Genomic DNA, 16,381 nt, shown 5'->3' with positions numbered 1-16,381 from the left:
GACTCTGACTGCTTCAGCGATGACTGACATCACAGCAACATGCTACCCACTCATCGAGACAGCTTGAGTTCTGCTAAGGAATAAACTCACGACCATGGCATTTTGGGGAAGCAGAAGACCAGAAGGACTGGACGTTCCAAACAGGAGTATGTTGTGACTTACCAGAAATGGACCCATTTTGATCCCTTTCACTTCAGGCTTCTAGCTTAACATACTCAGTTGTCACAATTCACTTTGGAAACAAGCTTCAGGGGTTACCTTATGACCATTGTTGACATCATCAAAAAAAATGACTGATGCGACTATAGTGTGACTATTTCTTGTTAATTAACGAATTCAGGAAGTTTTGCTAGTTTTGCCCATGTTCATCTGCTGTGAACAAAAACGTGATGCCTGTATGAAGTGGAGGGGGACTGAAGATCCTTATTGAACCTTCATGGTGAAGGAATTTCTGCCAAGTAACTTCTCAAGATGCTTGGAAGTTCATACTGACATTCTCCATTGCTGTTTATGATGTATGTTAACAAGTTGCTTTGCAAAACCTGGCCTCATAAAGGAGTGTGTAGTTGGTGTTAACCTTATTTCATTTGTCAGCCTTCAGCAAGTGCTCTCGGTCCATCTCGGTGGTGTTTGGTCCTCTACAACACTATGCTTATCATACAGAAGACTGGTTGAAAAGGAGGGAAAAAGTATTCATTTTATACGTCTACAGCTAAAAATGTCTTTTTGGTTCTATTAATCAGCTCTATAAAAATTCCATTCGCTGAGTGTCTTGAAGGTATGTGAGCCCAAGCGAGTCTTTCTTGTTTTCCAGAGGCTTGTCAAGTTCTGACTGATGTGCTTCTGTGGTGGGGTTCCTGCCCGGTTCTCAGAGTGGCAGATGCTCAGAGGAGGGTTTTCTTCTTCTTGTTTTATGTCAAGTGACTGCTTGGCAAGGCTTTGATTTTTGTTGTTTTTCTATGGGGAAATATGACCCATATTAAGTGTATTTTGTTTAGTATGCCCAGGACCTGTAATTTCAGAAGTCCTTCCCTACGTGTTTTTTCAACTTGAAGAGAAAAATACAACAATTTTTGCTTTTTATTGTAAGGAAGCTAGTGCTGGGGGAAGTTGTCAGTTCTTCTGCCTTGGAGTGAAGAGTGGGAGCTGGTAAGCAAAGCAGGTTTTTCCGCATTAATTCAACCAATGCAATCGTATGAATGCATCGGAGGAGAAACTGCAATTAAATTTGCTATCAGTCACACCCATCAAGGGTGCTTAATGTTTCATCAGACTTCTTTTTTACTCTCAGCCCTATAATTCAGTGTTCTTCTTTGTTTGAAGGTGTGACTGAAAGAAACATAAAAGACTGTAAACTGCAGTACAGAAATGCTTTTTTCTATTTAAAAATATTTTTAAACCATAAAGGTGGGTTGGAAGTGCCCCCTTCTTCCCCCTTGCCAAATTACATCTTCAAGCAGTATCTAAAGGCAGAAAGTCTTTTTTTTTTTTTTATTTTTTTTTTAAGTGTCGGATAAGATTTATGTGCAAGAGAATTGAGAGCTATATTAAAGACTGAGTTACTATCCATCATTTTTAAAGTGGTGCGAAGAAAAATAACACTGTGTGTATGTGTGGCTAGATTTGCAAAATTGTTAAAGGAGCCAAATTCAGGTGTAGTGCATAATGCCAGGGATGACTGTTTGGAGTCACTTTTTTTTCTTCCCCATCCCTTCTTCTTGGGTCATCGGTCAGTTGTGAGCAAAGATCTGTTGCTGTCTGACAGATATTCACTGCCTTATGTTAATAAATATTTATAGGTATTCACTGCCTTATGTTAATAAATATTTATAGGTATTTTCCTCAGTAGTCTCATATGCTCATCTGTAGCTAAAAGTAAGGCTCTCATCCACCTTTTATCCCCAAAACGTTCTTGCAAATTTTAACAAAGTCTAAGTGGAAAAGGGTGAGGTCTGTGATCCCATCCCATTGAATCTTTCACTCTCTGGTCTATTCTGATTTATGGTGCTTTTTTTTCCCCCTATGTAATAAAGGTTGGAGCTTCCCACTCGACTCTCTCACATCAATCTTTTTCTCCTTTCTTCCTGGCTTCTGGTGGGATCGTTGGCTGTGATCGTGCTTGCTTTTGGACAGAGGAAAAAGGAATTACAGGGACAGTTTCTTACATCTAGTTACTGCAGCGGGGAGTTGGGAGATGGCCTCGCTGGTCCTTATGGGGGGGTCCAACTTGAGATATTCTATGATTCTATGCTACGTGGAAGCTTCCCGTGACAGATGGATGAAGCACTATCTGTTATTTAGCATTACAAACAGTTGCATTGAGAGAGGGTAGGAGAAACAAAGAGGTTGTCGCAGAAGAAGACAAGATGAGGCAGCAGAAGGGTATAGACCTCCATGTCCTTCCCTCCGATTACCCTCCGCTCAGAAAGGTCCTTATGGGGGGGTCCAACTTGAGATATTCTATGATTCTATGCTATGTGGAAGCTTCCCGTGACAGATGGATGAAGCACTATCTGTTATTTAGCATTACAAACAGTTGCATTGAGAGAGGGTAGGAGAAACAAAGAGGTTGTTGCAGAAGAAGACAAGGTGAGGCAGCAGAAGGGTATAGACCTCTTCGTCCTTCCCTCTGATTACCCTCTGCTCAGAAATCTCTCTTTGTCAGTACTTCAGAGTTAGCTCTGAATAACGTGAGTGAAAGAAGTCTCTGACAAGTTACAGGAGTCTTTTTAATGCTTCACTTAGAATCAAAAGAAACCCTTGAAGAAATTGAGCCTAGAGAAGCTGAATTTGGCTAATTTTCAGAGAGTTGTTCTCTGTTGCATACGTAAATGATATGAGCTTTATTGTCTGCTGAAGTAACCTGTCATGAATTTCTAAGTTAATTCTAAGTGTTTGTTCTATGAATATTGAAAAGACTTTGCCAGGTGGAAAAATGGATTGCCTTTCTCCTTGCATAGATTTCTTCCCTTTCCTCAAAAAAACCCCCATGCTTACAGGTTCACGAAGCCAGTCCTCCATTGTTAGCTTTATCACGTAACCTGTCATGAATTTCTAAGTTAATTCTGTGTTTGTTCTATGAATATTGAAAAGAATTTGCCAGGTGGAAAAATGGATCGCCTTTCTCCTTGCATAGACTTCTTCCCTTTCCTCAAAAAAACCCCATGCTTACAGGTTCATGAACCCAGTCCTCCATTGTTAGCTTTATCATCTTTCAACCACATGCTATGTTTTCTTACATATGCCAAAGAAATGGTACCTAGTCCAGGTGTCGTTCAACGTATCCTCTTGGCTGGCTCTCCTTCAGCCCAGTAGAGCACTTTTGAAAATCAAGTATTTCTCCTTCTATCCACATTTAACCGAGAGCTTTAATGAGGTCTTGCCAAAACCTTTAAAACTCGGAACAATCTAAATTATACGTTGTATGGAACCTCTAAGCCAGGGAAATGAATAATTGCTGGAGACTACTTCTGTGACATAGCTTGGTTGTTTTAGTGTAATAGAAGTATAATAGAAGCTTTGCATTAAGGAGCGAGTCTATACTTAGCTCATTGTAATGCTCTTAGCATGCTTAAACCAGGCTGGTTTATTTTGGTGTCCAAAATTCTTCATTTAAAGTTGGTTTGGTTTTTTTCCAAAGTCCCTGACTCGAGTATAAAGGGTTTTGTCACGTTGTCATTTATATGACTGACAAATAAAATTCAGCATAGAATTGCAATCCCAGAGAAATGGTTTTAAAAGAAATAAATCTGAGCAGGAAGATTTAGTGTAGGCACGGTAATGCCTTTCCTGCAGTTTCTGGGAGCTGGGTTTTAACTACAGACTACTAGAATCCTGGTGTTGTGGCTGTAAACACTGATTAGTGAGATTGAGTTGTTCCCAGGTGTTGAAATTACATGTGCTATTGCAGTGTTAGGAGTTGTTCAAATTCATCATAAAAAGGGACTTTATAAATAGAAGTGTTTCAGAGAGATTTGTGCAGATCATGTTCCTTTTAACTAACTCAGTCTGGTGGTTGGATGGTCTTTATTGAAAATCAGCTTTCTTAAAAAATAAAAAAAAAAAATTGCATCTGAGCAGTAGCAAAAGATACTTCAGTTTAAATACAATTTCCTGCAAACATGGGTTCTTTCTTTTAAACAGCCATTAAGAAGTACCTCTCAAAACCATTGACTGAATGTGTTCCGAAGCTCCTTGATTCATTCAATGTATGAATGACTATTACGCATTTGTTTAATGTATAGAAAAAAAATCATTCTACCAAAGCATACTTGAGGAACCTTTTGCATTGCTTGAATGGTTGCTGACTTGAAAAATAAAATTAGAGACAGCTTAATTTTGGCCCTATAATTGGCTATTTACATTTCTTGCTATTACACTCTTTTCCCAGATTATTTATTTGCAGTCTTCAGGTTTATCAGTAGTATAAAAAATGCCTTAATCTCTTCTAAAACTGTGGGAAAGTTACGTTACTTTGTTCTGAACCTTTGATCTCAGAGTACTAGAAGTAGAGACATGGGTTAGTGACGGGTTTTTATCAGAGTTAGGTTGATGGTTGGACTAGATGATCTTAAAGGTCCCTTCCAACCCAGGCAATTCTATGATTGTAAGTACAGAAGCTGCAGCAGTGAATTGGGCTTGTTGTTCATCAGGTAGGACGTATCAGTTTCTCAAGTTATTTTTCCTGTTTGAAAGTTTGAAGCTGTTGCTGTTTTAACCCAAATGGAATTTGGAGCCGGCTTCTTCATATAGTAGCGTCCAAAAGTTCCAGTTGATTATAATTTAGTAGTTTAATAGTCTAATCCTGCAAATGGTCAGATGCATGCACAGCTATGTTCATGTTAATATTCATGTTAACATATTTGTGTTTATAGTTCTCTTAAATGTAAAACAAGATGTGTGGAAATAGCAGTTGTTAGTTAGGAAGGGGAAAGTTGCAGGAATGGTTATCAGACACCTTGTTGGCTTGATAATGTATGAGTTTTATCTTTAAAACTCAGAAAAATATGCTATGAGACTGTAAAGTGGTAATGAGAATGGGTAAAAGAGCAGGACTGAAAAAGAGAGAGAGAGAGAGGGATACTAAGATAGAGAAGTGGGTGAGCTGAAAGAGAAGCACAGCAAGTAGGGAAACTAAAGCTAAATGTAAAATACTGAGAGAACTGAGAGCAGACAGTTGATGCATTGGCCTCAAACCCAGGGAGTATGTGTGAGGGTATCCAAGAAATACTGACTCAGGAGGCTTTGCCAGGTCAAGCTTAGAAGATCTGAAAATTCTTCTGTTCATTTCTTTCTATATTCTTCAGATTTATGGCAATGAATGACAGACCTAGCTGTCCATAGGCAACATCCCGAAAGGCTGCACATTAGCCACTATGATTATAGCTCTCTTAGAAAAGAGATCTTATCGGTAGAATTTTCCTGTGCTGGGTCAATGTATTCCTGAGATATTTTTAGGGTAAATATATAATAAATTTGTCTGTAGTATTTGCATATTTTCAAATATCATAGTTAGGAAAGGAAGAGATTGCATTATTTTTTGTTTAGTCATCAAGCTGATGGAATTTAATTGTAAAAATTATAGATGAGACTGCTCACCCTGCTAACTTAGTAGGTTAATGTAAGTGGTAACTTTTGACCTGAATTCTTTGGGGGTGGGATGGGTGTTAGTTTTCAGTCTCTAGCTTTCACCTGCATTTTTCTAGAGTCTGTTTACTAGCTAACAAGTTTTGAAGTTTTATGCCACTAAATATCCATGGTACATCTCTGTGTAGGGGCAGGGACTCTAGCTGGCATCCTCTATACTGGCTAAGAATCCTCTCTGAACACTACTAGAGAATATAATTATATCATAATCATTTATCAGCTGTGCCTTTTGTCTAATTATGTGGAAGTTTAAAACTAGCATTTTGGCAACTTCATATAAATATTGTCAGAGTACTCTGCATTTTTCTCTTCCCACCAGCCAAGATACCAGAACTAGCGTAGATGTTTTCACTTTGTTGTGTCCAGGGTTCATGTGATGTTCTGGGAGTGTGTGCGCACACACAGAATCATAGGATGGTTAGAGATGGAAGGGACCTTAAAGGTCATTGAGTTCCAACCCCCTGCCATGGGCAGGGACACCTCCCACCAGACCAGGTTGCTCCAAGCCCCATCCAGGCTGGCCTTGAACCCCTCCAGGGATGGGGCCTCCGCAGCCATCCAGTGTCTCACCACCCAAACAGCAAAGAATTTCTTCCTAATATCTAGTCTAAATTTGCCCTCTTTCAGTTTGAAGCCATTGCCCCTCATCCCGTGGCTCCACTCCCTGATCAAGAGTCCTTCCCCATCTGTCCTGTAGCCCCCTTTAAGTGCTGGAAGGGGTTCTAAGGTCTCCCTGGAGCCTTCTCCAGGCTGAACAACCCCAACTCTCCCAGCCTCTTCATAGGAGAGGTGCTCCAGCCCTCTGAGCATCTTTGCGGCCTTCCTCTCAATCCATTCTCTTCCCAGCCTGTATTTGTGCTTGGGATTGCTGTAGGCCAGGTACAGGACCTTGCACTTGGCCTGGTTGAACTTCACAGGCCCACCTCAAGCCCATCCAGGTCCCTCTGGATGGCATCCCTTCCCTCCAGTGTGTCGACACACAGCTTGGGCTGTGTGCCCGTGTCATGCACTGGCCCATATTAAACAGCACTGGTCCCAGTACTGACCCATGAGGGATTCCACTTGTCACTGGTCGCCATTTGGACATCGAGCTGTTTACCACAACTCCGTGAGTGTGGCCATCCAGCCAATTCCTTATGCACCAGGTGGTCCATCTATAAAATCCATGTATCTCCAGTTTAGACACAAGGATGAGTGGTCCATCTATAAAATCCATGTATCTCCAATTTAGACACAAAGATGTCATGTGGGACACCGTCAAATGCTTTGCACAAGTCCAGGTAGATGATGTCAGTCGCTCTTCCCTTATCCATATGTGCTGTATGTAATTTCTACTATTAAAGATACAGGAGCCCTGGTGACTTTTTTGTTATCTCTCCAGTAAACATGAAGTCTCAGTACCAACAATAATAAAACTAAAGATCGTTGCCAGATAAGGAGTAAGTCTAGGGTTTCTTTTCATCACCACTTACACTTTTCTCCATAGGCACTCATTTCTGATTGATATTTACTCTTTTTCCAGGCAAATCTTGCTCAACTACTGAGTGAGGCTCAAGATCGAAATAAGCATCTTGGAGAAGAGATTAGAGAGCTTCAGCAGAGACTGGGAGAAGTAGAAGGGGACAATAAGGTATTATAAACTTTTGTTATCAGTAAATGGCATGGAACGTGTAAACTGGACTGGAGTTTTACATTTACTTCTTAGGAAAACAAATAAAACAATGGGTTGCAGAACTTCTAGAATACCTTGATTACAATAAATGCTCAAAACAGTAGAAGAAAAGAAGTTTGTACAGGATACCAGTAAGTGCAGCTTATTACACATTTTTGTATGCTGCTTTTGCTTGTTCGTCCTTAATTGAGTATTTTGTACCTCACCTTGCTTTAATGATCTCAGACTTTCTTTATTATTTTTTAATGTAATTTATTAGTGCTATTTCCTCCTAAAATAAGTACAGATAAGTATGTGATCATCATGTGATAATTTTAATTTTTGTTTGCCATGAAAATGCAAACTATTAGTAGACGATAATACCAAGGGAGGCATAATTTTTCCCTTCAAAAATATGGAGCATTTGATCACAAATATATATAGTGAGCTTTGTATTTGGCCCTTGTCCCATTACCCTTACATAACCAATTTATTTTATTGCTAAATTTAGCAAGTTATATGGAACATTGCTCAAAATCTGCCATTTGGTATTAATCAAACTCCTGTTGTCTCTGTTAATTGAAATATTTAAACTCAAGCCAAATGTGTGTAACATTCACAGCTGGAGCTGGATGCAAAAGTACATTCGGAGATCAAACTAGTGAGAGGTTGAATCTGAGAGTCGAGGTGGTTAACGAAGTAAAAAATGAAACAAAAAATGAATAATAACTTCCCTCCCTCAACTACAGTTTTAAAGTTACAGGCTTTAAAAATGATGCAGCTTTTAATTATTCCGATGGTTTTTTTCCTTTCATTTAAGTTCATTTTATTTTAAACATAAGTATATTGTGATAATGCAGTTTTGTTCATTGTTTATCACAAAGGGCTTCAAGGAGGGTACTCAGGGAGCAGAGCCAGGTGAGACCTGAATTTGTAGCGTGCGTAGCATTCAGTGAAACTTGCTCAAGTCTTCAAAAACCAGCTTTCCCAGTGTTTCTTTTCACTTGCATGTTATTGTTTGAACTATATTACAGTGGAACTATATTACAGTGCCTTGCAGTTCTCCAGTACCAGTATTATGCCATACAGCCTTTCCCAAGCCAGTCCTGAGCAGATGAACACAAAGGTAGCAAAGCAACAACATATTTAAACACCAAGGTTATGCACCCTATTCTAATTTCTTACAACAATATGATCTCACTAACACAGAGGCTACTTTGTGCTTGAACTGACTTTGTTTAGATTTGCCTTTGCAGGTTAACTTGATATTACTTGGTCATCTTTGCGACATCTGTATTCTCAGCATGAGTTTAAATTCATGCTCCTCATAATGAATGGAAAAGTACAAAAAAGGGTTATTCTGCCCACCGTGCCCCTCTCTGAAAGGTGCAAAATAGAGCATCACTAAATAAAGAGGGGGAGGAAAAGAACTGCATCAGACGGGGATTAATTTAGACTAGGATTTTCATTTTTGGAACACATTCTTCACTTTCCTAGTAAATAAGAAATAGAGCTTATTTGAGAGTCAGGTTGCTGTTTTTTGAAGTGCCTAAAAAAGCATCACCATCTCTCTGAGGGATTTAACACACTCCTCCCGTGTCAGATTTTTGCTCCCTCCTCGTTTCAGCGATAACATTTTAGGCTTCTTCCCGAAGCCTTTCTGCTCTGCGCATCAGTTCTCCTGCACCAGCAGCTGGAGCTACTTCAGGCAGTAGAGTCCAGATAACGCGTGGTAGATGCAAAAAACAAAGAACTATAATAATTTGCTCGTTCCTACATTATTTCCCCCCCTCCTCTGCATTCTTCTCTTCGCTTTTTCCAAAGGGAGGGAAGGAGGGAGGGCATCCTGCCCAGCTGGTCTACGTCAACCTTACTTCTGGCAAGAGATGAACAAACAGCTGCTTTTGCAGCAAGTGAAGCTGCTTATGGATGAACAATTCTGCCTGTGTCTGAGCAGGGGTGACTCATGCAGGCTTTGTCACCGAGTGGCAAGAGCTTTGTAGGACCAAAAAGGAAAAAAAAAAAACAAAACCAACAAACCCTCTTTAAATATCACACATTAGCTCTATTGATAAAGAAATGTTTTGATGGCTTGGCTTGTTTTTCAGCGCTTTAATGTTTGCTACTGGTAGGATACAGTCACTTGGATTAGTAAGAAGCCCTTAAACTGGTGACATTTTACTTGTTAAGGACGTCATCAGTTAGGCAGTAACAAATTACTTGCATTTGGTTTAACTGGACTGATTATTTTTTTTTCCCCTTTAATTTCAGCTAGAATTCTGTTGGCACAAATAATAAAACTTCTTCAGGCAGTCTCTGGAAGGATTTGTTGCTGCAGTTTGAGAAATACAGCAATAGTTAGACTGCAGCGCTCCAGCAGCAGATATCTAAGACTATTTATTTTTATGATAGATCGCAATCTCTTATCAGCTCTGACACATGAAAACTATTCTCTGCTTATGATAGTTATTTGTAAATCTTTTTTCCTTCCTAACGTTCTGGCAGCAACGCCGGGAGAACAATTACTGAAACTTAGAAGGGGATGGTTAGGAAATCTAATTCTCTCATGTAAAAGGGTGAAAATGGAAAGCATAAGAGAAACTGGAGGCTTCTGGAAGACTAGATGACTCAGTTGGCTCCACTTGAATTCCTACCCACGCAAAGAAATGGTTTTGTAAGCTGTCGAGGGCAGCGCTGGGCAAGAGGGAGACAGAGGAACACAATGGCTGTGGGGTTACTGATGGTTCCTTACTATAAGGCAGACGGTCGTTCATGCAGCAAATGTTAAATGTGGTGCATATGTTTTAGCAGAACTGGGACTTCAGGTAACAAATTTGCATAGTTCTGGTCCGTACCTGGATTTTACTGCAGCGGCAGTGGATTGTTTTGGTTAACAATCTATGGGTTCTTGACAAACAGGAAGGTTTGACCTCTGGGAAGGTGCCGTTAATTTAAATCCACTCTGCTGTGGATGCTCTTCACAGAATCCTAAGGGGTAGCATTAACCTATTCTCCGGCTGCAAAATGGAGCTGAAAATGAGCGGTCCTTTCCTCAGTGATTTCCAAATGACAGAAATAAAAATACAGCAGCCAGAGGGCAGGTGTATAAAGTTTATAACAAAGCACTAATCTATGAAATAAACTCTTAACCCTCTGGCATAACACTTTGTGTCTCTTTGGGTCACAGCATTTTCAGGGAAGATTTTTATAGCAGGTGGTGCTGCCTCATGAGACATTGGCGATGCAGAATTAGAGGACTTGGCCTGTTCTGCCCTGTCAACTCTCTGATTGGCCAACTGTCTGGAAGAAGCACTCTGTCGTTTTATGGATTGCTGTTTTACTTTATTTTATGTATGTTTATAATGCTGCTTTTACTGGCTGAAATTTGGATTTCTGAAGCATTCTTTTCATAAGACTTCATGCTTTCTTTTTTTTTTTTTTTTTTTGGCCTCAAAATTAGTAGTAAATAAAGAGTTCTCCGTTTATTGGCAGGCTGTTTGACCTTGCAAGTAATAATTGCTTGCAGTTGTAATTGCATCGTGTGCCTCCCCCTCCTCCTCCCGGGCTGGAGGAGGGCTGGTGGTGGTGCGTGAGTCACAGCTCTGATCCAGTTCCCAGCCTGCGGCCGAGCCTCACGCACAAGTTCTGCTCTGCTGCAGGCACTGGAGATGTCAGGAAAGTGAGATTCCCCTCCCTTTTTCCAGTTTTTCTGAGCAAAATTGAGTCCTCGGAATGTTATTGCATTTGTTTCTGAACTGGCTTTCTCGTTAGAGAGAGGTTTGAGAAATTAAATTAATTTAACTGAATTAAATCACGTTACAGTGCCTTTTGTTCATCAGCCTTATAGCATTTTTTTTTTAAAAAAAAAAAAAGTCCCATAGCTGTGAAGCCATTCCGGGATTTGCTAGTTGCCTTTCTGATTCATTGTATGGATAAAGAAATTAATAGGAATTATATCTCCTAGGATCCATTCAGCCTTACTAACTGTGCAGTGGTCTGTGCTTTCCCTGTGGGGATAGGGAAATGTAGTTTGCCAAAACCAGTTACTTGTGCAGGGGAAGCTGTGCCCCCAAAAGCGAAGTGCTTATCAGAACAAGTTGTACTGGCTTCAGTGACTCGCACTGAACTGGAGCCGAAATAAGTGGGGAGGATGATTTTGGTAGTCTGTCTTGCATCAGCAGGATTTTAATTGGCACATTGCAGCTATGGTGACTGGCATCCCATAAATACCAAAGATAGATTTTTAATGTACAATCTTCTACTTCAGAAGATTGGTTTTTTTTTTTTGATTTTTTTTTTCCCTAACTCTGCAATATAATGATGTACATTAATTCCTCAGTGCAATCGAAGATACGGGGAAAGTCAAGCTGGTTATTGTGGTGGGTTTCTCTGGTCTCTGTGGACCACTACAAACGAGGCCATGGGGAGGCAACACTTTTGCTTAGTTGTACTCAGCATAAACAACTGTAAACGCTGAATGCCTTACAGACTGATATTTTAATACTCCATGATTCTTGACAGGTAGTTTCTTTTTGCTTCGGATTTTGAACATAACTCTGTATTAATTCAAATCACTATTTTCAGCTGTTGCAAAGCTCACGAGTTCATTGGCCATTTGAGCATTTTGGCCAAGTATTTTGTTGCTAGTCCATTTGATTTTTTTTTTAATATGAATTAACTTTTGTGAGTAGATGAAAAAAATAACGCACGAGCAAATGTATTAGTAGCTGTTAATGCAAATTCTGCACTGATGTAGGGCAGTGGGATTTTAAGTGGTATCAGTAAAATGAAGCTGGAAAGCCACTTAGTGTCCTTTTAGTCTTAACTAGGAAGAGTTCTCTGCTGCAGAGGATTTTAAAATTTATATGTGAAAATGGCTTTCTGGGAATTCTCTAGTTTCATTGTGACCGGAATTCATTCCTGCCACTCCTAAATCTGTGATTACTTGGTCTGTCATCCTTTGTATACACTGGTGACCATTGTTGCAAGGTCTAATTCAGCTCCTGTTAATACTTTGAGTGTTGGACTGGAATTTTTCACTGAGAACAGGATCGAGCCCTCAGCTCAGAAAATTTCCTCTGGTTGAAATAATACCAGCTGCTTGACCTGGAAGAGACCAACCCTGTGGCAGCTTTAGTCTTTCTAATGCAGATGTAGTCCAATGCTACAGTCTTTGTTCTCTCCCTTACCCAATCTTTTTTTTTTTTTTTTTTTTTTTTTTTGGAATCACAGCTCCTTCGAATGACAATAGCAAAGCAAAGACTTGGAGATGATGAAGTTGGGGCTCGCCACTTCGCAGCGCATGAACGGGAGGACCTTGTTCAACAACTGGAGAAGGCTCGAGAACAAGTAATAACTAAATGGGCGTATACTGACATGTTTTAGAGTGCAGTAGCAAGTAAATGACTGCTTCTGTTGTGTTGGAGGGCTGGTAGCTGATTAAGATTGCAAATACTGGTGAAGGTCTTGGGATTTTTGACTGACCTGCTGGAGCGCAGCTCTGAGGAGAAAGACCCAGGGGTCCTGGGGGACAACAGGATGACCAGGAGCCAGCAATGTGCCCTTGTGGCCAAGAAGGCCAATGGCAGCCTGGAGTGCATCAAGAAGAGTGTGGACAGCAGGTCGAGGGAAGTTATCCTCCCCCTCTGCTCTGCCCTGGTGAGGCCCCATCTGGAGTCCTGTGTCCAGTTCTGGACTCCCCAGTTCCAGAAGGACAGGGAACTGCTGGAGAGGGTACAGCAGAGGGCTACAGAGATGATGAGGGGCCTGGACCATCTCCCTTATGAGGAAAGGCTGATGGACTTCAGTCCTTTTAATCTGGACAAGAGAAGGCTGAAGGGGGATCTGGTCAATGCCTATAAATACTTCAAGGGTAGGTGTCAGGAGGATGGGACCTCTTTTTTCAGTGGTTCCCAATGACAGGACAAGAGGTAACAGGCACATACTTGAACATAAGAAGTTCCATCTAAACATGAGGAGGAACTTCTTTCCTTGGAGGGTGGCAGAGCCCTGGAAGAGGCTGCCCAGAGAGGTGGTGGAGTCTCCTTCTCTGGAGACATTCAAAACCCACCTGGACACGTTCGTGTGCAACCTTTGACCTGCTCTGTCAAGGGGCCTGGACTAGATGATCTCCAGAGGTTCCTTCCAACCCCATATCATTCTGTAATTCTGTGAAATAGTTCTCATTGAGCACTAACTTAAACATGCATAGAGGTTAGAGTGAGTTTCCTAATCTCAGGAATTCCTTCTCTAGATTATCAATTCTCCTCTTTTTATAATGTGCAGTAACAACTTGTGACAATTGAATGTTGTCAATATCAATGAAAGAGACCCTTCAGTGAAAACTGCTACATTTATTCAACACAATATGTGATGGCTGATGCATCTTATGAAGATACTGCTTAACTAGTGCTGAGTACAGGGGGACCATCACTTCCCTTGTCCTTCTGGCCACGGACAGAAGGTGCTGTTGGCCTTCTTGGCCACCTGGGCACGCTGCTGGCTCCTATTCAGCCGGCTGGTGACCAACACCCCCAGGTCCTTTTCCACCGGGCAGTTTTCCAGCCACTCTTCCCCAAGTTGTTTTCTAGAAATTTTGTAAAACACATCTAACTGCTTAAGTTACTTAATTTCAAATTAACAAAATAATACCAAAATAGAGTAAAAGTGCTGGAGATTCTGAGCTTTGGAAAGAGTTTTGACTGTCCAAAATCAATCCTGTTCAGACCTGCAGTGCTTGTTGCTGTTTTCAGTTTGGGCACTATGTAATCTTTTGTCTGAACTTCAAAATAATCATACAGCTCTCCTTTTTTTTTTTTTTCCTCAGATCGAGACTCTGAGATATGACTTTCAGGCTGCGCTGGACGAGTTACAGGATGTGAAAGAGGAACGTTCTTTTTACCAGGATAAGTCTGACAGACTGAACCAAGAACTTAATCACGTCTTGGGAGGGCACGAAAACCGTATCATCGACGTAGATGCTCTGTGCATGGAGAACAGGTGAGCGCGTTGCAAACCTTGCTGTTTCCCTGGAACAAGCAATGGATGGCTTCAACAGGGAGCATCAGACAGGTGAGCGCGTTGCAAACCTTGCTGTTTCCCTGGAACAAGCAATGGATGGCTTTAACAGGAAGTCAATCACAACAAAACTTTAAAGAAAATATGTCCAAGAATAAAAGTCAAGAGATTTTGGTAGTCAATCACAACAAAACTTTAAAGAAAATATATCCAAGAGATTTTGTTGTTTTTTTTTTTGTTTGTGCTGGAGCTAATCATCAAATAACATTGAGAAAGTTTGGCTGCAGGAAATTACCGATGTTTTATTTGGCTACAGAGATGTCAGTGATCCTCCCAAACAGAGCTGAACAGGGAAAAGGAAGGGAAGTGCAGGCCTGTTTATTCCCATCACTGTATGGCACCAACAGCAAGAATATTAAAAATTGGTGTCTTCAGAAGCTCATAGTGGGCTGTAATGAGCTAATCTTGGATTAGAAACGGGGACTTTGAGTACCCTGCCTTAACAGTTTTGGACATAATTCTCACCACAGGGAGAGGCTGTCAACATGGAGTGATTTGCCAACAAAAGTTGCTGGTGAAATCACCCATGTAGATATTCTTGCCACATCCTTGGGAAAAGAATGTGTTTGATGGTCTCTGCTGAGGACAACACAGAAGAGTCACTGTCAGACCCAGAGCAGGTACCTCCCTTAATGTCAACAATTATCTTAAAGTGAAATATTTCTTGTAAGACACTTTTAATTTACAGAAACATATGTTTCAGGTAGGAAAGTATAATACCAAAGGCATCATTTCCTCCAAAAAAACGCAGTTTTTTTTTCTCTTTTGCATGACCTACAGAGTTCTGTATCAATTTAAGATCCCTGCTTCCCTGACAGTGATAGGACTTTTTTTCTCTAAAACAGTTAAATTGTCACAAACCCTGATACAGCTGCAGTTGCACTACATGAAAGAGGATAATTTATAAACCCTTTATACATGAAAAAGATATTTTCCTATGTGGAAATAGCAGTCTAATCTAAGTGCATAAACTCTATTAGGAAGAACTGTACTGTTTCAGTTAACCGTATACCATTTTTCAACTAGACTGTTAAATTTTCTACTTTGTGATTGCTAATGAGAAGTGCCATGGAAGTGATGGATATTGCAATGCAAAAGTTCTGCATAGTTGAGTCTAGTGTTGACGTATATACAAATCTTCACATGTCCATCTCACAAACCTTCAAGTACAGAGGGCTTCCTGACTATTTCCTCTAGACATAAATATCTCCTTTTAACTTCCCTCCCCAGAAACTGGAGGACCGATATAAACTGGTTGTGCAGCACGCTCGACAAATCTAACAGAAGGGCAGCCTCCTTTTCTGATGCAATTTGTTTCCCTACTTAAAGTTTTATGGGGTCAAGAGCACTAAGATTTTGTTATTTTATCCCTCACAGAACTGCAGAGGGAAAAGAACTCTCAGTAGTTCAAAGAGAGGACATGCCAAATAATAAAGAGGAGTGCTTGAGGCAGTACTTGAAGGTAACGTGAAGTAAAGGATTGCATTTCTTTTTCAGGTATCTTCAAGAGAGATTAAAACAACTTCAAGAGGAAGTCAATCTTCTTAAGTCTACTATTACTAAATATAAGGTAAGATCTTCTCAGTGTATCATCTAAACTGTGCTTCGTTGTTCATGGAGGTTATTGTTCATTCTCATGTTCATATGAATTTAAAGAACAAAATTAGAATCATAGAATTCTCTAGGTTGGAAGGGACCTTTAATATCATCTAGTCCAACCATCAACCGAACTCTGATGGGGGGTAAAAAAACCAACAAAAAACCCCCACATCACTAAACCATGTCTCTAAGCACCATGTCAACCCATCTTTTGAACACCTCCAGGGATGGTGCCTCCACCACTTCCCTGGGCAGCCCATTCCGATGCTTAATAACCCTCTCTGTAAAAATTTTTCCTAATATTCAACCTGAACCTCCCCTGGCACAACTTGAGGCCATTTCCTCTTGTCCCATCGCCTGTGACTTGGGAGAAGAGACCAACCCCACCTCTCTACACCCTCCTTTCAG

The 16,381-nt window shown here is 40.6% G+C and overlaps 1 protein-coding gene across 1 annotated transcript in view; it reads left to right on the top strand.

The window, feature by feature from the left end:
* The window catches only part of CCDC149 (coiled-coil domain containing 149), a 68,722-nt gene that overhangs the window by 26,155 nt on the left and 26,186 nt on the right, over positions 1-16,381 (top strand). Inside the window, exons 6-9 of the mRNA XM_014937043.1 lie at positions 7,169-7,276; positions 12,530-12,646; positions 14,124-14,296; positions 15,872-15,944. Of these exons, the coding sequence (XP_014792529.1) occupies positions 7,169-7,276; positions 12,530-12,646; positions 14,124-14,296; positions 15,872-15,944 (471 nt within the window). The remainder of the gene's footprint in view (positions 1-7,168; positions 7,277-12,529; positions 12,647-14,123; positions 14,297-15,871; positions 15,945-16,381) is intronic.

Source organism: Calidris pugnax, unplaced genomic scaffold, assembly GCF_001431845.1.
Source record: "Calidris pugnax isolate Ruff unplaced genomic scaffold, ASM143184v1 scaffold49, whole genome shotgun sequence".
In the NCBI taxonomy this organism is placed as follows: Eukaryota; Metazoa; Chordata; class Aves; order Charadriiformes; family Scolopacidae; genus Calidris; species Calidris pugnax.
The sequence above is the reverse complement of the archived record's forward strand: the minus strand, read 5'-3'. Positions and strand labels throughout refer to the sequence as shown.